The sequence below is a fragment of the Trichoderma camerunense genome, assembly GCF_050948025.1.
Source record: "Trichoderma camerunense strain CBS 138272 chromosome Unknown V8C40scaffold_9, whole genome shotgun sequence".
In the NCBI taxonomy this organism is placed as follows: Eukaryota; Fungi; Ascomycota; class Sordariomycetes; order Hypocreales; family Hypocreaceae; genus Trichoderma; species Trichoderma camerunense.
The window spans coordinates 898,804-915,159 of NW_028145361.1; the positions used below are offsets into that span (position 1 = coordinate 898,804).

Consider the following 16,356-nt stretch of genomic DNA (forward strand, 5'->3'; position numbering starts at 1 on the left):
CATTCTCTAGAGCCCTATACTGTTGAAATTGGAGGCTTTATGTAACAAGACTTGGAATATATATATCCAATTCTAAGTAGAATAACATTAGAGTATTTTTTCTTCAGTCCATATGAAGCAACACAGTCCTCAATCTCGACAGAACAAGCAAATGATAGACAAGACAAACCCCACGCTCAAAAACCTCCCCCGCGCTACGGGGGCCAGTTTCTCAATTTTAGTGAATTTTACCCCGCCGAAACGGCGCCTTCGCAACTACAACCCACCTTGACGGCGACGATGGGGGACCCGGTTTGAATGAATCCCATTTCTTTTTTTCTTATCTCCTCTCTTTTTAAATCCCTAGACTTTGTTTCTTTCTTTCACTAGATTTTGTCTTTCTGTTAGAACTCCAATTCCTTTATTCGTCCTTCTAGATACCCCCCTTGACGCTGGTGCAATTGCATCATCCCCTCCTCCTCTTATCCAATTCCATCTACACAAGACAATTTCCTCCACGATGAGCCGTCCCAAGGTCCTCCTCCTGGGCAAGATTGACCAGTAAGTCAGAAACCATCCCCTTAGAAGCCTCTCTTCTTTTTCTATTATCCCAAATCAAAGCTTGCTTGTTGTACAAGATTGCATTCAGAGCTGACAATCACCTCTCGTCCAGCGCTCACGTAGCATGGCAAACCATCGCCGACATCGCAGACGTGATCCAGCCCAAGGCCACCAACCGAGACGAATTCATTGCCGAGTGCAAATCTGGCGCCCTGAATGGCATCAGCGTCGCATACAGAACATTTGATTCCGTCAAGATCACGGGCAAGATTGACAGCGAGCTGCTGGATGCTTTCCCCAAGAGCATCAAGTTTCTGTGCCACAACGGTGAGAACACTCTCCCGTCTATCTATACCTCGTCTCTACCCCATTGCCTCTCTAGACTTATACTCCAGAAGGATCATGAGCAATACAAAGCAAAACAGAACACATACTAACTCCAACCCTCCCATCGCAGGCGCCGGCTACGACCAGATCGACATCCCCGCCTGCACCGCCCACGACGTCCGCGTCTCAAACACTCCCACTGCCGTCGACGATGCCACCGCCGACGTCACCATCTGGCTGCTCATTGGCGCCCTGCGCAACCTCCCCATCGGCATCCAAGCCCTGCGAGCCGGCAAGTGGCGCGGCTCGCCTCCTCCCGCGCTGGGCCACGACCCCCAGGGCAAGATCCTGGGAATCTTGGGCATGGGCGGCATTGGCCGCAACGTCGCTACCAAGGCGAGAGCCTTTGGAATGCGTATTCGATACCACAATCGCTCGCGCTTGAGCCCTGAGTTGGAGGAGGGTGCTGAGTATGTTAGTCTTGAGACGTTGCTGGCGGAGAGTGACGTCCTGAGTCTGAACCTGCCTCTCAACGTAAGTTCACTCCTTTGTCCTGTGAATATCACTTATTCCCAGAGCAACAACAACAACAACACCACTTATCTCATCTACTTAAATATGTACAAGCTAACACTCCTCACAGCCCAGCACCCGCCACACCATCGCCGCCCCCCAATTCGCCCTCATGAAGCCCGGCATCGTCATCGTAAACACCGCCCGCGGCGCAGTCATGGACGAGGCCGCCCTCGTCGACGCCCTCGCCTCCGGGCAAGTCTCCTCCGTCGGCCTCGACGTCTACGAGAACGAGCCCGAGATCCACCCGGGCCTGCTCGCCAACCCAAACGTCCTGCTCGTCCCCCACATGGGCACCTGGACCCAGGAGACCCAGCAGAAGATGGAGGAGTGGACCATTGACAATGTTAGGCTGGCGGTCAAGGAGGGGAAGCTCAAGAGCATTGTGCCTGAGCAGACGGGACTGGCTGCGTGACTGCATGGCGGTGCTGGTGGTGCTACTAGGAGCTCGAAGCTGTGAGGTTTGATCTTGTGTCTGATTGTTGAAAATGCGTTGTGTCATGTTATAGTGTTATAGAATTAGAAGAAGGAAAATAAAAAGCGTGGTCCGGTAAGATTTGACTATTAAACGAGCGTTGTTCTAAATTTTTGGCTAGAAATGTGATATGAGTGACGGAATAGAGAATTGTGAGTCCTACGACATCTTGGATGTAATTACGCAAACAAGAACTCAAGTTACAAAGTCCACGTACATACAACGAAATCAGTACCAAAAATAAGATCATACAAATGCATTCATTCACTCATTCACTTGCAAACCACGAAAACATTGTTTTGCCCAGACAAGGGACAAAAAATCTTTGCCCGCCACTTTTCATTTTTTCTAATTGCTATGTCCATCCACTGCAGCCGCGGTTGACGGGCTTCCTCAAAATCCGCCCAAATCTCTGAGCGCCTCTCCCGTCTCATAATCTTTGTTGTATCACGTTTGTCTCGCCATTGGGGGGAATCATCATTAGCAAAAATAAATTTACCCGACGCCGTTTTTGTTGAAAAGGCCATGTTCTTTTCTGCCCCATCCGCCCAGCGAGAAAAACCCCAAGTCTTTTGAGGAAAGAAGAAAAGGGGATGAAAATCAAATCATAAAAAAAAAAAAAAAAAACCAAAACCCATGGGCTTTTATATTTTTCCCTGCCCATATATATGCCCCCCTGCCAGTTCATGATGCTGTTGAAATCACAAGTGTTCCCATTGACCGGATGATTGACCCGGATGAAATGTCGTTACACGTAGGAGTCCAGTTGAAGGATCCTTGGGGGTATGTATGAATACATGAAAGGTGCTTAGTAGCGGTAGCTGTAAGGAAGAAGCTTGGTCAGTACATGTTCGGTTTTAACGTCAATCATGGATAGGAGGAATGCTTACATCTCGGCCTTGAAGGGGCCCTCGACGGGAAGGCCAAGGTACTCAGCCTGGACGGGGGAGAGGGTGGTTAGCTCAGCCTGGACGTGGGCCAGGTGCAGCTTGGCAACCTCCTCATCCAGAATCTTGGGGAGGACGAAGACGCCGACATCGAGCTTGCCAGTGGTGCCGAACTCGACGTACTTCTCAGCCCAAGCCTTGTCGTCGGCCTTGTACAGAGCAATCTGGGCAAGGACCTGGTTGGAGAAGGAGCAGGACATGACGAAAGAAGAGTGACCGGTAGCACAGCCAAGGTTGACCAGACGACCCTCAGCCAGGAGGATGATGTGGCGGCCGCTGGCCATGGTGAATCGGTCGACCTGGGGCTTGATGTTCTGGACAGACTTGGCGTTGGCCTTGAGCCAAGCAACATCGATCTCAATGTCGAAGTGGCCAATGTCTGGTTGCGGCTGTTAGCTCACATGCAAAATAAATGAGATAGTCTTGGAATATGGTCAAACTTACTGCAAACAATGGCGTCGTTGGGCATGGCCTCGAAGTGAGCACCAGTCAGAATATCACGGCAACCAGTGGTGGTGACGAAGATCTGGCCGATGGGGGCAGCCTTCTCCATGGTGGTGACCTGGTAGCCGGCCATAGCAGCCTGGAGGGCGTTGATGGGGTCGATCTCGGTAACGATGACACGGGCGCCCATGCCGTGGAGAGCCATGGCGCAGCCCTTGCCGACATCTCCGAATCCAGCAACAACGGCAACCTTGCCAGCAATCATGACATCGGTGGCACGCTTGATACCGTCAATGAGGGACTCACGGCAGCCGTACAAGTTGTCGAACTTGGACTTGGTGACGGAGTCGTTGACGTTGATGGCAGGAACGAGCAGCTTGCCGTCCTTGAGCATGCGGTACAGGTGGTGGACACCGGTGGTGGTCTCCTCAGAGACACCGAAGCAGTCCTTGAGCTGCTCGGGGTACTTGGTGTGGACCAGGGAGGTCAGGTCACCACCGTCGTCGAGGATCAGGTTCAGCTTCTTGCCGTCCTTGAAGGCAACGAGCTGCTGCTCGAGACACCAGTTGTACTCCTCCTCGGACTCGCCCTTCCAGGCGAAGACGGGGACACCAGCGGCGGCAATGGCAGCGGCGGCGTGGTCCTGGGTGCTGAAGATGTTGCAGCTGGTCCAGGTGACCTCAGCACCAAGGGCGACGAGGGTCTCGATCAGGACGGCAGTCTGGATGGTCATGTGCAGGCAGCCAGCAATGCGGGCACCGGCGAGAGGCTGGTCGGCGGCATACTTCTTGCGGATGGCCATCAGACCGGGCATCTCGTTCTCAGCGAGATCAATCTCCCTGCGGCCAAAGGCGGCCAGGGACAGGTCGGCGACCTTGAACTTGTGGGCGGGTGCAGACATTGTGAGGGAATTGAGCTGAAGAAGAGGCTCAAGGACTGATGAAGGTAAAATAAAAAGGCGTGGGAGGAGGAATTGAGGTGCGGGATGGAGAGAGCAGAGAGGTAGAAGAAGAAGAAAAATCGAGTGGGATGTGCCCAAATAAAAAGAAGTTACAAGCAGCGGCCGAGGAGGGGAAACCCGTTGAAAAGCGGGCGGTGTGTTTAGAGGGGCAAAATTTCTCACCAAGCGGGGCAGATTAGATTCGGATGGATTTCGATTTTTCGAGGAGCGAATGAGAAGGGCGGCTGGACTGCACACTTGACGGCTTATGGTTGTTGGGGATCCCAATGGCACCGACTTGCTTGCACATGCAAAAAAGCGAAGCCAGGCCGGGCCACGTCTCACCAAGAGCCGGGGGGTTGATACGCAGGATGCTGGGATTCTGCGGTGATTATGGGCATTGAGCCTGTCAAGGCCTGTCAGATGTCAGACTGTGGTGACGCTGGATGGATGGATTGGGATGGGACATGGACATGGAGAGGACAGGCAGAGAATAGCCCGGGTATATTATTTGGGCATCAGCGGGATGAAGATTCATCTGCATTTCTGCATGTCTTTAGGCTCTCGACTCAATGGGGAGCAAATCAACAAAATACACGTATATACATACATTCCTCAAGCATACAGACAAACGCCGATGGGCCGACCAAAATTCAACTACTGCCTACTAGTACTAATAGAATCTCTCGCTCTCGTACTCGTATATACTTACTTGATTCCTTGGGCCTCGCTCAGTCGGCCTAATCGCCGTGTGTCTTGTCTTACCTACTTAACTGTTACGGCGATATTTCGTCCTTCTGCCGCATCCTGCTGGTCCCCTATCGGTGCTTTTCCCCTTCAGGATTCCCCGCATGCATCCTGCGTATCAGCAACAGGCCCAGGGGGAAAAGCCCCGAATTTCGTTATAAGCAAACAGGAAGGTCCAGGAAAAGGCGAGGTGATCAATTGCAATAGATATGAAGCCAAAGAGCGAGATATGGACCGTCTATCTGCGAGTATGACACACCAGCAGACAGTCAGGATATGGAAGCAAAAGAAGAAAGAAAAAATTACCTAGGTAAAGAAGAAAAAAAAGTTCACAGTGGTATCTACCTTAACAGCAAAATACAAGTCGAAGCCGTAGAAATCCTTCATTTCAAACACTTCTTTTTTATGACTCTCTTGTCGCTGCAGATCTAGACCAGAAGTACTTTATTATATTCCACCCAAACCGGAACGCCGTCAATGCACCCTGCCGCCAATTGCCTCACCCCACTAAAGACCTTTACAAGAGTTTTTTAAGTTGAGCTCGAATCCGCTTACTGAGGCAGCAGGTTTTCCCGAACGGCAAACATCTTTGCGCTGATGTTGGCCGTGAATCCGTCCACCTGCTTGCTGTACTGCTCAACCTGCTTGGCGTTGAGCATGCCCTCCAGCCGGCTGGGCTCCTGAGGCAGCTTGAACAGCCGCTGCCACTCGTCTTCCGGTAGCGGGGCCTGCTTGGCAAGAGTGCGCTGCGCATTCTCCGCCTTTCGCTTGGCCTGCCATTGTGTAATCTTGGTCTGCTCACGCGCCAGCTGGCGTTGGTAGAACTGGAAGTTGTTGAGGTCCACGTAGTGGGACTCGATGCTCTCGAGCAGCAGGTCGCAGGTCTTCTCAAGGAAGGGGTCGACAGACAGGTCCAGGTTGTCGATGGAAGGGTATAGAGGAGCCTTGATGCGGTCGTTGTTGAGCTCGCTGAGGGTTGGCTCCTTGGCCTCGGCGGCGACGGCGGGCGAGGGCAGCTGGTGGAGGAAGGAGGTGAGGAGGTGTGAGTTGTAGACGTTGAGAGGATACTCCTGGAGAATGTCGCGGAACGAGAGCTTGGACTTTTGCAGGCTATTTCAAAAACACGTCAGCATCATCATGCCCAACCCACCAACGCCGAATTCCCGCGTTGATTGCAAACAAACCGACTCACCTCTCAGTAGTAAACTTGCCCTCCTTGTAAACAGTCATGAAGAGGTTGGTCAGGCGGTAGGCCTTGAGAGCCAAGGTTCCCTGTGAGCTGCGGCTGGTGTCATATACCAGGGCAATGGTCTTCTCATTGTCCTTCTGGTAGTGGAACTGGTTCTCGATAAAGGCAAGGTTGACAAAGTTGCCCATGGTTGCGCTTGTGTACCATCCGACATTGTTGGCATCCACATTGACCTCCTTCAGGTGTCGGATCATCTCGCCCTGGTAGGTAATGTTGGCCTTTGCGCGGGGTGCCGCGGCGGCAGCGTTTGTGGCATCGTTCTGGTGGGTGTTGTCGGAGGCGGAGTTGTCGACGGTGGGGAAGGCAAAGGTGTTTGTGATCTCCAGAGTGCCGTTCTGGTCCATGCCCACGAGAGAGCCGGTGGCCACGGTCGGGAAGGTCGACGAGCAGTGTCTGGCGATTTTCAGAATGACCTTTGCTAGGCGTCAGTCCTTGGATCATCATCGCCTTCGTCGAGGCAAGGTGGGGCAATGCGAGCTGCAACTCACCAGAGCATCGACCTGCACCGCCTGGAAAGGCGCATCTTTCGGAGCTTCGCTCATTTTGGGAGGTTCTGGAAGGCGAGACGGAGAGAAATGGGCGGGTGACGAGCCGAGGTTGACGCCGAGAGTCGCTGGATGATGAGCTTCAGGAGCGCTCGCTCTTGGTGTTGGGAATATCGAACTTTTCGCCTACCAGATTTGTGGGCGTTGTGGGTTCGGGGCGGTGGGCGGCGGCAGAATTTGAGGGGGCCAAATACGCCGCCAAACCGCCAACCTTTTGCGTCCTCCAACCTTATCTTGCGACATTTCCAGCATCACACGGGATTCGCCGCCTCTCGAAATGACTTTTGCGACACTCTAGAAATAGCCATAAGTAGACGAATACATCAAGATTTACATCTCACAAAACATTCAGAAGCCAACATGCCCAAGCCAAGCATTCGGGAGTCCTGATGCCATGGCTGTGCCGGCGCGTCTCGCGTCTCGCGCCTCACTGCAAATCGCTTTCATTTTGTCAAGTCATGCAAGTATTACTTCAATCTATTTCTACTCTATCCTCCAGTTGCTTGTTTCTTGTTTTGAAATCCCAACACAATGCTCGCTTGCCCCTCATGATATCATACATAAAAAAAAATTGCACTTTTGGCAATGACGCTTTTCAATCCCAAACATATCCCAGAATGCTCCAAAGTCCCTTTGTTTCGTTCAAAAGAAAAATCATCGTCCTTGTCTCGCTCTCTCAAAAGTTAAGACTGGGCAGCCAAGCAAAGTTGCTTAGCTAGGTAGATGTCAAATGCCCATTAGTTCACTCCCAGTCCTCAATCACCCAGTCGTCCACATTGTCGCGGATGGTGAGTCGGTGCTGGTCAATCTTCCAGAAAGCATACAAGTTTCGGGTGGCGCCGACTGCCTTGCGGTGCGCTGGTCCTCTACCACCGACCATTGCGTCCTCTCTCGATCTCCAAACGCAGGTTGCCAGATTTCTGAGTTCAGGATCAGGCGAACCAAACCAATATCTGTTTCATTCGGTTAGCGCGACGTCAAAGTGAGCGGCGGAGCACGCGGGCGTCTCTCTCTTACTTCAAGAAGCCTCCACTGGCAACGGCTTCAGCATGAGAAGCCTTATCCAACACGCCAAGGTCGCCATAATGGGTGCTCGGCTTGATCTGCGAGCGGAATGCGACAATGTAGAAAGAAATCTCCTTGAACGGCCTTCCGGATTCCTGAGCCAAGCGCTTGACCTCATCGAGGACTTCAGGCCAGTTGAATGATTCGACATAGGGTGCAGTGGCATAGTCATCGCGAATTGACTTGAAGGTTTGCAAAGCCCTCGCCACTATGGCGCCTTCATGAGAAAGGGTATCCAGGTCAAGCAGATGCTCCTTATCTGTGTATGGCGACTTGACGATGAACCTCTCTTCGTCAATAGGGTTCAATTCCAGAACCGGGGTGGCCTCCTTGGGCAATGAGGCCACGTCCAGAGGCTGCACCAACTCGACTGAAGCGGCCATGATGATTGATTATGGATATACTGAGGATTGTGTACCAGAGAGAGAATCGTCTGCGTGGGAGGATACAATCCGACTTTTATCGAACCAATTCGCTTTTCTGGGGAAGAATAAAGACAGAAAGGGGGAAGAAAAGGGTTGAAGATGGATGGGAGGCCAAAAGAGTATTTATTTTGCAGTGGCTGGCTGGATGTGACACAACGCCGAGCCGTCTGTACACCGCCCGGACTTCGCAAAGGAACTCGTCTCAGCTCCCAACGGCGGCTAAGCTAGGCGGTTGAACAGGAGCAATCACGAGATATCTTACTCAATGATGCCACGAGTCGTGGGGTTATGGGCCCAGAGGCAGATGCGTACCTACTATATCGAGTACCAAGATCGATTGCGTGACTGGTACTTAATGAGGTGGACCGTGGTTCAAATTTCGCAATACCGGATCTGCGCCAACAATCCTTCTACAGTACAAAGTGCGACGCACAGGACACGAAACGGTGGCCATTGGCATGCCAGAACTCTTTATATGGAATTCGAATCAGCTGGAATTAGACTTTCTGCTACGTGCTGATTCTTCAATTGGCCTGGGAAGACCCTTTTGGACCCTTGGAGAATCTTACAGATAATACGGCTTTTCCCATTATTCATCGGGATTTCTCAAGATTTTGCCCCGCGCTACTTCCAGCGGTCATCTTTGGAGAAGACCAGGGCGACAACGGATCCCGCTTTAGCGTGCAACGCCACGCATGGTCTGAATGACACCATTCTGGTGGCACCCAACCATGAATCAAGAGCGCATTTGTTTTAGGTGCGAGAAATTTTATGTCCGCAGTTTGACAGCCCAAGGGCTCGCTTGGCTGCCAATAGGAAGAAATGGAGGTGAGATTTGGATGTGCGGCTCGACTCAGAAGAGGTTAAGCTGCCTACGCAACGAGCTGGCCTGCATCCCTAGGGGAGACAGAGGCATGAACCAATGCATCCCGGCTTCTTGCAACGTGGAGAGGGAGTCCCGACAGCCGGCCTGCCTCGAAATGCTTTGGCGGACAGATTTCCCCTACTTATTGGCCCCATATCCCGGATCTGCCATTGGCCACTTAGATTTCTCCCTCGCAGAGTTTGCACAAGTCAAAGGGTTAGCCGGTGAGGACCCGAGCAAGCCGGGATCGCCGATACTGGCGCGGAACAAGGAACATGGTCCCTGAAGATCAATAGGGCCCCGCCCACACTGTTGATGCATTCACATCCGTACCAACATGACCGTTCACTGAGTGCAGACCAGAGGCGCACACGCCGGCTTGTGAAAAGATTTATGGTCGAGCTGTTTTGGGGTCTAGGACAGAGACGGTACTGCGCTAGAATTTTCGGAACGACTTGCCGGATCGGACACTGGCCGGCAGTGGCTTCGGAGTGCATGGCCTGGTCTCAACGCGATGTCTGCAAACTTGAGAGTCGGCGTCTGTGAAGAATTCCGGCTTTTTTTTTCACCTCGTGGCAAACATTTAGCCCAAATCTGTTCAGTATTATGCCATTGGGTCTTGAGATGGTCCAAGTCGCCATTATTAGTTGACGTCGAGGCTTTTTTAAAGTCGCCCAGCTTCAAGTTGTCTACGCACCAGTCAGAATAACTGGTTGATGCAACATGATAATGGCTCCCAAGAAAGGATAAATTGGCACAAGGTAGCTTGAACTTTCTTGTTGTTGTTTGTATAGCCTATCCAAAGCGGTCATCCGTAAATGTAGCATAAAATTCGCAGCGCCCTCCCACGTCATCTCGATAGGGCAGCTTCTCACATGGTGTGGATACAGTATAGCTCCTGAGGGCATGCTCACCTCACACTCCAGTCACAACTCAGAACACCTCTTTATACAAAAACCATCTCCATCATTTGGCCGCGTTATGGTCTGTTCGCAGAGCCATTGCGGCATTTAGAGTTTCATCACATCTATAATGCCTCAACATGAACTGCCACCAATTTGCAAGCGAGAACAGCAAACGAAGACATAAATACAACTCATATATCGTACTGGATGACTCTTAGTGTTTCCTCCTAGCAGAATGCTCATCAGCTTCCAATCCGGAAGGTGACATGCCCAAAGCTAGAAAAACTCGTGTTTCACCCCGCCGTCAGAGTTTTATCCTCTTGGCACATCTTTTGCCATTCCTTTGTGCTCTTTCTGGTTCCATCCGGTGTCGCAAATACCGGCCAGCCGTAAGTCCTTGACTTTGTTGAATGAAGATTAGTTTGACAACTTGCGGTTACATAATGATTTGATCCGAAACCGTAACGACAACGTGGAGGTCAAGAGTCGTAAACAATCTCAGAGGGTGCGCCTTCTATCTACAAGGTGCCTAGTTCTTCAAGTGTCTTCTGATGATATGGCTTGTGTTTTCTAGGGCCTAATCTCCTCGCCACGTATCAAATCGGGGCATGAGATGCTGAATGAATGACCACCCCTCCTCCCCATAAATAGAGGTGGTCTGCTTCCTAGTGCACCAACGGTCTCTCTTTCAATGCGCAACATGGCGAGTCGCAGAGTCGCAATGATTCAATTTTAAGATATTCCAACCGAGCGGTTATCCTGTACTATTCTCTATAGTATCCCGATGGCGTCTCTGAGTGAAATAGTGATGTCGCTTGTTGTGCAGTAGATTACTTTCAGAGACTCACAGTGACGAGTAACCACCACAGGAGGGGTCATTATCAAGGATTCCAAGAAATAATACAAATAACGTCTCTATGTCATGGAGATAGCAAGTCTACTCGGATTTATTCCCTCGCTCTACAGCTGTCATCGTTTTCAGAGGAGAAGTTTTGAGCCTGCGATCTTTTACCAGTGTCGCCGATTAATGCAAAGATTGTGTCGTCGAAGGAAGTGACTTGAAAAGCACAGATACTGTTCTTCATGATCTACAATTGAAATATAGATCCGAGAACACCTTTTGTGATGTAAAAAAGCAGTCAGCTACGCCTTAGCTGCACATATCTTTGTCAAGCGTTATTGCAGTTACAAAAGCTCAGTTTTCTATGCAGTATATCAGTAATCATAGATTATATCGAGGCTGCCAAGCTATTTACATAACTACTGACTTTATAGAGGCCCTTCACGAGAATCTCGATATGTCAGATATGTCATTTCAGAGCACCAGTTCATATAGAGGGTTGCGTCTAATCTATATGGCTCAAATACCGTTTAAATGAGTATATCAGTCACATATCTTAATACATGGCGCAGAGACGGCTATAACAAAAGAATCGTATCAAAAAATTCCAGCTAAATACCGGTTCCAGTATCTTGACTGGATGATGAATATTCCCGGTGAGATCTGGCACCGATTGGCGACCGGGGCTACGTGTAACTCCGGCCGTCAACAAAAAGCGAGGAGGGTCTGGAGAGGACTAGTGCTGAATTGATACAGTTCCAGCCAATCATAAGGCGAATGATCCGAAGCGACCAGTGGATAGTCTTCAACAGTTAGTCCAGCCTACCTCATTACTATGGCTTCTGAGAGGAGTACATCTCAACAACTTGCGACTCTCTGGAAGTATTCCTTTTCATTCATTTATTCCTCTAATCATTGTTCGTTTCTTTTGCTCTCAATTATTTCATAGAGTTTTGCAAGCTCCTAAATAGGATTGAAGAACGTGATGGAAGCTCCTAAGGTTCCGAAAACTGATAGGCCCAAAAACCGCCGCAAGGTGAAAACAGGCTGTCTGACTTGCAAGTATGAGTTCCTCTACCATCATTTAGCCCGGCCATTCTGCCACAGTTCGTCCGGCTGACGAACCGAAAAAGAAAACGTCGAGTAAAATGTGACGAGGCAAGACCTTCTTGTGAAAGATGTCTCTCAACGGGTCGTGTGTGTGACGGCTACGGAATCTGGGACAGTATTAGCAAAGCCCCTAGCAGGCTGAAAGACAAGCGAGCCAGTGCACTTTCAAACACCATTGTGCTCGCTCAACTCCAGGGGGTTTCTGGGAAACCCTGTAGCATCGGATTTGAATACTTTCGCAAGTATACGGTCAACAAATTGCCCGGGGTCTTTGAATCCGGCTTCTGGAATTCGCTGGTATTTCAAGCTTGCGTTGAAGACCCTGCCGTTCTACATGCGGCAACTGCTCTTGGTGCAGCACATAAGAATGAAGAGGCAATCTCTTTGGTGGAATATAACCAGGCAATACAACACCTTCGTCGACATCTAAATCGTCTCGACAATGACGCACTCCGCGTGTCACTGATAACATGTATGATCTTCGCCTGTCTTGAGTTACTGAGGGGAGGCTTCAAAACCGGGCATGCGCACTTGAGCAATGGTATGCAACTCCTTCGAGAAATCCAAACACGTCAGGGCATCACATCGTTGGATGGTCCTATTGTTTTGCGGACGCATCCTGAGTCCGTCGAAGACGCGTTAGTTGAAGTGTTTTCTCGACTTAATATCCAGGCAATGCTTTTCGGTCAAGTATCAAACCATCACATTTTTGTTAGTGAACGCGCACCAGACGGACCAAAATACAATATTCCCTCAAATTTCCAAAATCATACTGAAGCTCGAAAGCATATTGATTCTCTCATCAACGGCGTCTATAATCTAACACAGCAGGGTAGAAATGTCCTTCACAATCAGAGCCAGGTCTCAGAGCAGTTATATCGATGGAAAGAGGAACTCGACATCGCCCTGATACGATGGCTACAGGCTTTCAATTCCAGCCAGAGAGGATTACTTGCAAATCTCACGCCGCGGAAAATGTATCGTACACCACTTCTGCGTCTGTATCATACAATGGCCACAATCATGGCCGCAACCTCTTTGCGTGGCACCGATGAGATGATCTTTGATTCGTATAACTCAAATTTCGAAGCTCTTCTTAGACAAGCCACCGAGCTATGGGACGTGATGCACAACGCGTACCTGGCATTCAAAAAGCTTACCGGATATGTAATGCCTGCGATTTGCTTCACGGCAGATATGGGTTTTATTCCACCTTTATATTACACAGTTGCCAAGTGTCGTCAGCCCAATTTGCGGCGGATGGCTATCGAGATTCTCATGTCAGCTCCTCATCGAGAAGGGGCCTGGAGCGGTCCTCTTGTGGCTCGTATGGCAAGGCACATTATGGCTAGAGAAGAAGAGGGTGTGTATGAGGATCTTGATATCATGCCGACCTGTCAGCCAGGGAGTGAGCTGCCTGTTGTACCTCACTCATCACGGTTTAACGATATTAAAGTTTCTCTGCCCGAGCGTGTCGGCGGTAAAGCAATTTTATTTTGTAGTCGATATCTGGGGAGTGGGGAGTGGATCGCAGACAATCAAGAGTTTGCCGTCTCATTGGAAGATAGTGTTAGTTCTCGCATCTGGGACTCTGATGCTACCGCATATTTTGCCAGACTGTGGAACGGACAGAATTGAGACAGAAACAAACTGAAGAAGGTGGTTTAAATTCTTCTCAGCCGAGAAGATAGTGATACTAATTTTGTAAAATCCGGAGAAATGTCACACATGCTGCATTCCTGGAAGCCAGTATTCTTGAGTTGATCAGCAGACGGTCATTCTCATGGATTTCATGAGAGTTTTCACTAAAGAAGCTACAAGATAGTTACGTTTGGAATGGAGGAAGATAGAGTTGAAATAGATGAATTGAAATATCATATGGCTAACAATCGGGAATCCTCACAAATTTTATGCTGCGATATGCGTGGGATTGGCTAAAGGGAAAGATATTCGCAAATTTCTTCCGGATTCCAAGCCGGAAGTAAGCTATTCTTCAACCCAGGATGGCGAAATAGGCTATTGAAGTTAGTTATTATCCAGCGTAAATATATATCCAAGCTCATGGCCGATTACGTACCTGCTGCTCTGGCACATACTCAAAGCTGCCAGCGTTGTCGAGAAGATTCACATCCTGGACGTTATCAGGGACCTTTGCACCCCACAAAAGGTCATACGGAAAATTCAATGCAAATGGCACTGCAGCTTCAATCTCCGCAATGTCCTCCTCGGTCAGCTTAAGCTTCAGGGCTGCGATATTCTCCTTCAACTGCTCCACCTTGCGGCCTCCGACGATAGGAAAGACATAGGGCGCTTTGTGCATCACGTATGCCAACGCAACGCTCGTTATAATTGAGTTCTTGCGAGTCGCAACATTCTCCAACACTTTGCTAACCTTGATTTCTTCTTCGGTTGCCGCCACATTGCGTCCGCCTGGGGCGTTGCGTTGCTCTTCGGTCTTGAATCTACCAGCTCCGAGAGCACCCCATGGGGCTATACCCATGCCTTCGGCTTTGCACATGGGGATTATGTCTTGTTCAAAGTCGCGTGCGGCGGCGGACCAACGCCCCTGGTATACAGAAAACTGTCGAAGGCCATGGTTTCTTGCATACTCATTTGCTTTGCTGTGTATTCGGTCGTTAATCCAGAAATCCGCACCGTTGTATTTCATGAACATACCTCACAACCCATGCTGGGCTGTCACTAATTCCAAGATACAAGACCTTCCCGGAATTCACGAGGTTATTCAGAGATATCATCATCTCCGAAGTTGAGGTGCTAAAGTCCCACCAGTGGACATAAAGCTAAAGCAGAAGTCAGCGCGAATGAGTGAGTAGATGGCAGGGTGCTCACGAGATCAATATAATCAGTCTGTAGCTTCTTTAAGCTTGCTTCGACAGAAACGTGAAGACTTTTAGAGCCGTTACCGGTATAGTTGGCTTTTATTTTCTTGGAATCGGGACGGTTTTCGTAATTTGTCGTGTATTTCGTAGCAATGACTTGAGAGAGACAAATCCGTCAGCATAAAATGGACTTGATGCATCCGTAAAGTCATTAGTGAATCGTACCCATCTCGTCACGGTTCCCGCGTTTTTTCATCCATTCGCCAATAATCGTTTCCGACTCTCCCAGTTGATAATTGTTGGACGTGTCAATGAAGTTGCCTAATATGAAGATGTGAGCCACGCATATCCGCAACAAAAAAAACCCTGTATTTATTCAAATGTCACAAACCCCCCTAGTTAGGGCTCTCGTTAGTAAATAGTCCATTATCATCAAGCCTTGGAAGCGTATGACTTGCCTGTTGATAAAAAACGTCAAGGATCTCTTCAGAAGCCTTTTGATCGCAGTCTCCCAAATATCCTTTCCTAACGTCAAAGTCAGAAGATGTCCATCATCAGCGGCGTACGCGGCACGAACCATCCCGAGCCAAAGCTCATCGCTCCAAGACAAAGGGGGCTGACTCTCACAGCAGCAGATGGGGATAGCAGGCGGTATTTGTTCAATGGGCTAACTGGAGCAGGTGCTGCCCCCAGAATATTTCGGTTGACTCTCGGTGCCATTTTTGTATTGTTCAGCTTCAAGATTGGCAAGACTAGAAGAGTGTCTTAGTGATGATTCAGTTGCAAGAGCTCTGCTGGATTTGAGTGAATTGATCGCAGAGAAGAGAAAGGAAGCGTTATTTATACCAAACATTCAATGCGATAAATCTCTACTCCATCCAATTCTGCCTGCATTGATAGACATTTCTGTGACATCAACATTGTTGATTATTTACCTCGTACTCGCGTTGTCGATGAAACGGAGATAGAGGGCACCAATCTACAAGTGAAAGATCCGACCGAACCAATCAGGTGCGGTAGATTCCAATTTCAGATACTACATCTGGAATTGGCCCATAGGCGGACTTAAAGATACTAACTCCAAAATTCCGTGATTCTATTTTACGACTTGACAGATTTTGAGAAATATATATTGCCATACCTATCCAGGTTGGCTATACACCCGAACTTTCTCACTAGAATAATCAATTCTCTGTCATTGTTTTAGATGTGTCGCTGTTGGCGCTGCATTAGATAACCCTGCAACTGCTTATTTAAATATGTGATTGCTTCTACTAATCCAAAATCGGCTTTTTCCCATCTTGCCACTAAACTCTTAGTAACAAGATATATTATTCCTTCATAGATGCTGTGTAATGGGCTCCAAGCATACATGTATATAACCTGCCCAGCCATATTACATACAGAGGCGCGATTAAGTAAGCCTTTTAACACTCATAAATCCCGATTCCAGAAACGGAAACACAATCGTTTATTAGCGCCGCTTGTGTTATACACACGATCCGTCGTTGAAAGAAC

General features: G+C 49.3%; 7 protein-coding genes across 7 annotated transcripts; 3 read left to right on the plus strand and 4 right to left on the minus strand.

The window, feature by feature from the left end:
• Positions 1 to 271: 271 nt before the first annotated feature.
• On the plus strand, positions 272 to 2,013 carry V8C40DRAFT_245565 (D-isomer specific 2-hydroxyacid dehydrogenase). The gene is made up of 4 exons (XM_083215937.1): positions 272 to 540; positions 653 to 867; positions 998 to 1,401; positions 1,511 to 2,013. The coding sequence occupies exons 1-4, from the start codon at positions 500 to 502 to the stop codon at positions 1,853 to 1,855; spliced, it is 1,005 nt and encodes a 334-aa protein (XP_083073146.1). The 5' UTR covers positions 272 to 499; the 3' UTR covers positions 1,856 to 2,013.
• A 199-nt stretch (positions 2,014 to 2,212) lies between these two features.
• V8C40DRAFT_245567 (adenosylhomocysteinase) lies at positions 2,213 to 4,411 on the minus strand. The gene is made up of 3 exons (XM_083215938.1): positions 3,307 to 4,411; positions 2,806 to 3,241; positions 2,213 to 2,736 (listed from the first exon to the last, which is right to left on the minus strand). The coding sequence occupies exons 1-3, from the start codon at positions 4,205 to 4,207 to the stop codon at positions 2,724 to 2,726; spliced, it is 1,350 nt and encodes a 449-aa protein (XP_083073147.1). The 5' UTR covers positions 4,208 to 4,411; the 3' UTR covers positions 2,213 to 2,723.
• An 87-nt stretch (positions 4,412 to 4,498) lies between these two features.
• V8C40DRAFT_245568 (uncharacterized protein) lies at positions 4,499 to 5,469 on the plus strand. Its single transcript, XM_083215939.1, has one exon. It carries the CDS (start codon positions 4,707 to 4,709, stop codon positions 5,301 to 5,303), a length of 597 nt encoding a protein of 198 aa, XP_083073148.1. The 5' UTR covers positions 4,499 to 4,706; the 3' UTR covers positions 5,304 to 5,469.
• Positions 5,167 to 6,889, minus strand: V8C40DRAFT_245570 (uncharacterized protein). The gene is made up of 3 exons (XM_083215940.1): positions 6,731 to 6,889; positions 6,186 to 6,655; positions 5,167 to 6,103 (listed from the first exon to the last, which is right to left on the minus strand). The coding sequence occupies exons 1-3, from the start codon at positions 6,782 to 6,784 to the stop codon at positions 5,545 to 5,547; spliced, it is 1,083 nt and encodes a 360-aa protein (XP_083073149.1). The 5' UTR covers positions 6,785 to 6,889; the 3' UTR covers positions 5,167 to 5,544.
• A 348-nt stretch (positions 6,890 to 7,237) lies between these two features.
• On the minus strand, positions 7,238 to 8,336 carry V8C40DRAFT_245573 (uncharacterized protein). Its single transcript, XM_083215941.1, has 2 exons — positions 7,805 to 8,336; positions 7,238 to 7,740 (listed from the first exon to the last, which is right to left on the minus strand). The coding sequence occupies exons 1-2, from the start codon at positions 8,233 to 8,235 to the stop codon at positions 7,530 to 7,532; spliced, it is 642 nt and encodes a 213-aa protein (XP_083073150.1). The 5' UTR covers positions 8,236 to 8,336; the 3' UTR covers positions 7,238 to 7,529.
• Positions 8,337 to 11,732: 3,396 nt separating this feature from the next.
• Positions 11,733 to 13,881, plus strand: V8C40DRAFT_245574 (Zn(II)2Cys6 transcription factor domain-containing protein). The gene is made up of 2 exons (XM_083215942.1): positions 11,733 to 11,950; positions 12,022 to 13,881. The coding sequence occupies exons 1-2, from the start codon at positions 11,874 to 11,876 to the stop codon at positions 13,634 to 13,636; spliced, it is 1,692 nt and encodes a 563-aa protein (XP_083073151.1). The 5' UTR covers positions 11,733 to 11,873; the 3' UTR covers positions 13,637 to 13,881.
• A 103-nt stretch (positions 13,882 to 13,984) lies between these two features.
• On the minus strand, positions 13,985 to 15,435 carry V8C40DRAFT_274985 (Norsolorinic acid reductase; the record flags this gene model as incomplete). The annotated part of the gene is made up of 7 exons (XM_083220657.1): positions 13,985 to 14,014; positions 14,076 to 14,619; positions 14,675 to 14,799; positions 14,849 to 14,994; positions 15,064 to 15,159; positions 15,293 to 15,363; positions 15,416 to 15,435. The coding sequence occupies 7 exons, from the start codon at positions 15,433 to 15,435 to the stop codon at positions 13,985 to 13,987; spliced, it is 1,032 nt and encodes a 343-aa protein (XP_083073152.1).
• Between the last annotated feature and the right edge of the window lie 921 nt (positions 15,436 to 16,356).

Bases quoted from the DNA above. Each gene is read 5' to 3' on its own strand.
- V8C40DRAFT_245570 (XM_083215940.1), bottom strand. From the start codon at position 6,784: ATGAGCGAAGCTCCGAAAGATGCGCCTTTCCAGGCGGTGCAGGTCGAT. The intron at 6,656-6,730 runs GTGAGTTGCAGC...CGCCTAGCAAAG, and splicing joins CGGTGCAGGTCGATGCTCTG to GTCATTCTGAAAATCGCCAG. The intron at 6,104-6,185 runs GTGAGTCGGTTT...TTTTTGAAATAG, and splicing joins GGCAAGTTTACTACTGAGAG to CCTGCAAAAGTCCAAGCTCT.
- V8C40DRAFT_245568 (XM_083215939.1), top strand. From the start codon at position 4,707: ATGGGACATGGACATGGAGAGGACAGGCAGAGAATAGCCCGGGTATAT.
- V8C40DRAFT_245567 (XM_083215938.1), bottom strand. From the start codon at position 4,207: ATGTCTGCACCCGCCCACAAGTTCAAGGTCGCCGACCTGTCCCTGGCC. The intron at 3,242-3,306 runs GTAAGTTTGACC...AGCCGCAACCAG, and splicing joins CAACGACGCCATTGTTTGCA to ACATTGGCCACTTCGACATT.
- V8C40DRAFT_245573 (XM_083215941.1), bottom strand. From the start codon at position 8,235: ATGGCCGCTTCAGTCGAGTTGGTGCAGCCTCTGGACGTGGCCTCATTG. The intron at 7,741-7,804 runs GTAAGAGAGAGA...CGAATGAAACAG, and splicing joins GCCAGTGGAGGCTTCTTGAA to ATATTGGTTTGGTTCGCCTG.
- V8C40DRAFT_245565 (XM_083215937.1), top strand. From the start codon at position 500: ATGAGCCGTCCCAAGGTCCTCCTCCTGGGCAAGATTGACCA. The intron at 541-652 runs GTAAGTCAGAAA...CCTCTCGTCCAG, and splicing joins CTCCTGGGCAAGATTGACCA to CGCTCACGTAGCATGGCAAA. The intron at 868-997 runs GTGAGAACACTC...CTCCCATCGCAG, and splicing joins CAAGTTTCTGTGCCACAACG to GCGCCGGCTACGACCAGATC.
- V8C40DRAFT_245574 (XM_083215942.1), top strand. From the start codon at position 11,874: ATGGAAGCTCCTAAGGTTCCGAAAACTGATAGGCCCAAAAACCGCCGC. The intron at 11,951-12,021 runs GTATGAGTTCCT...GAACCGAAAAAG, and splicing joins ACAGGCTGTCTGACTTGCAA to AAAACGTCGAGTAAAATGTG.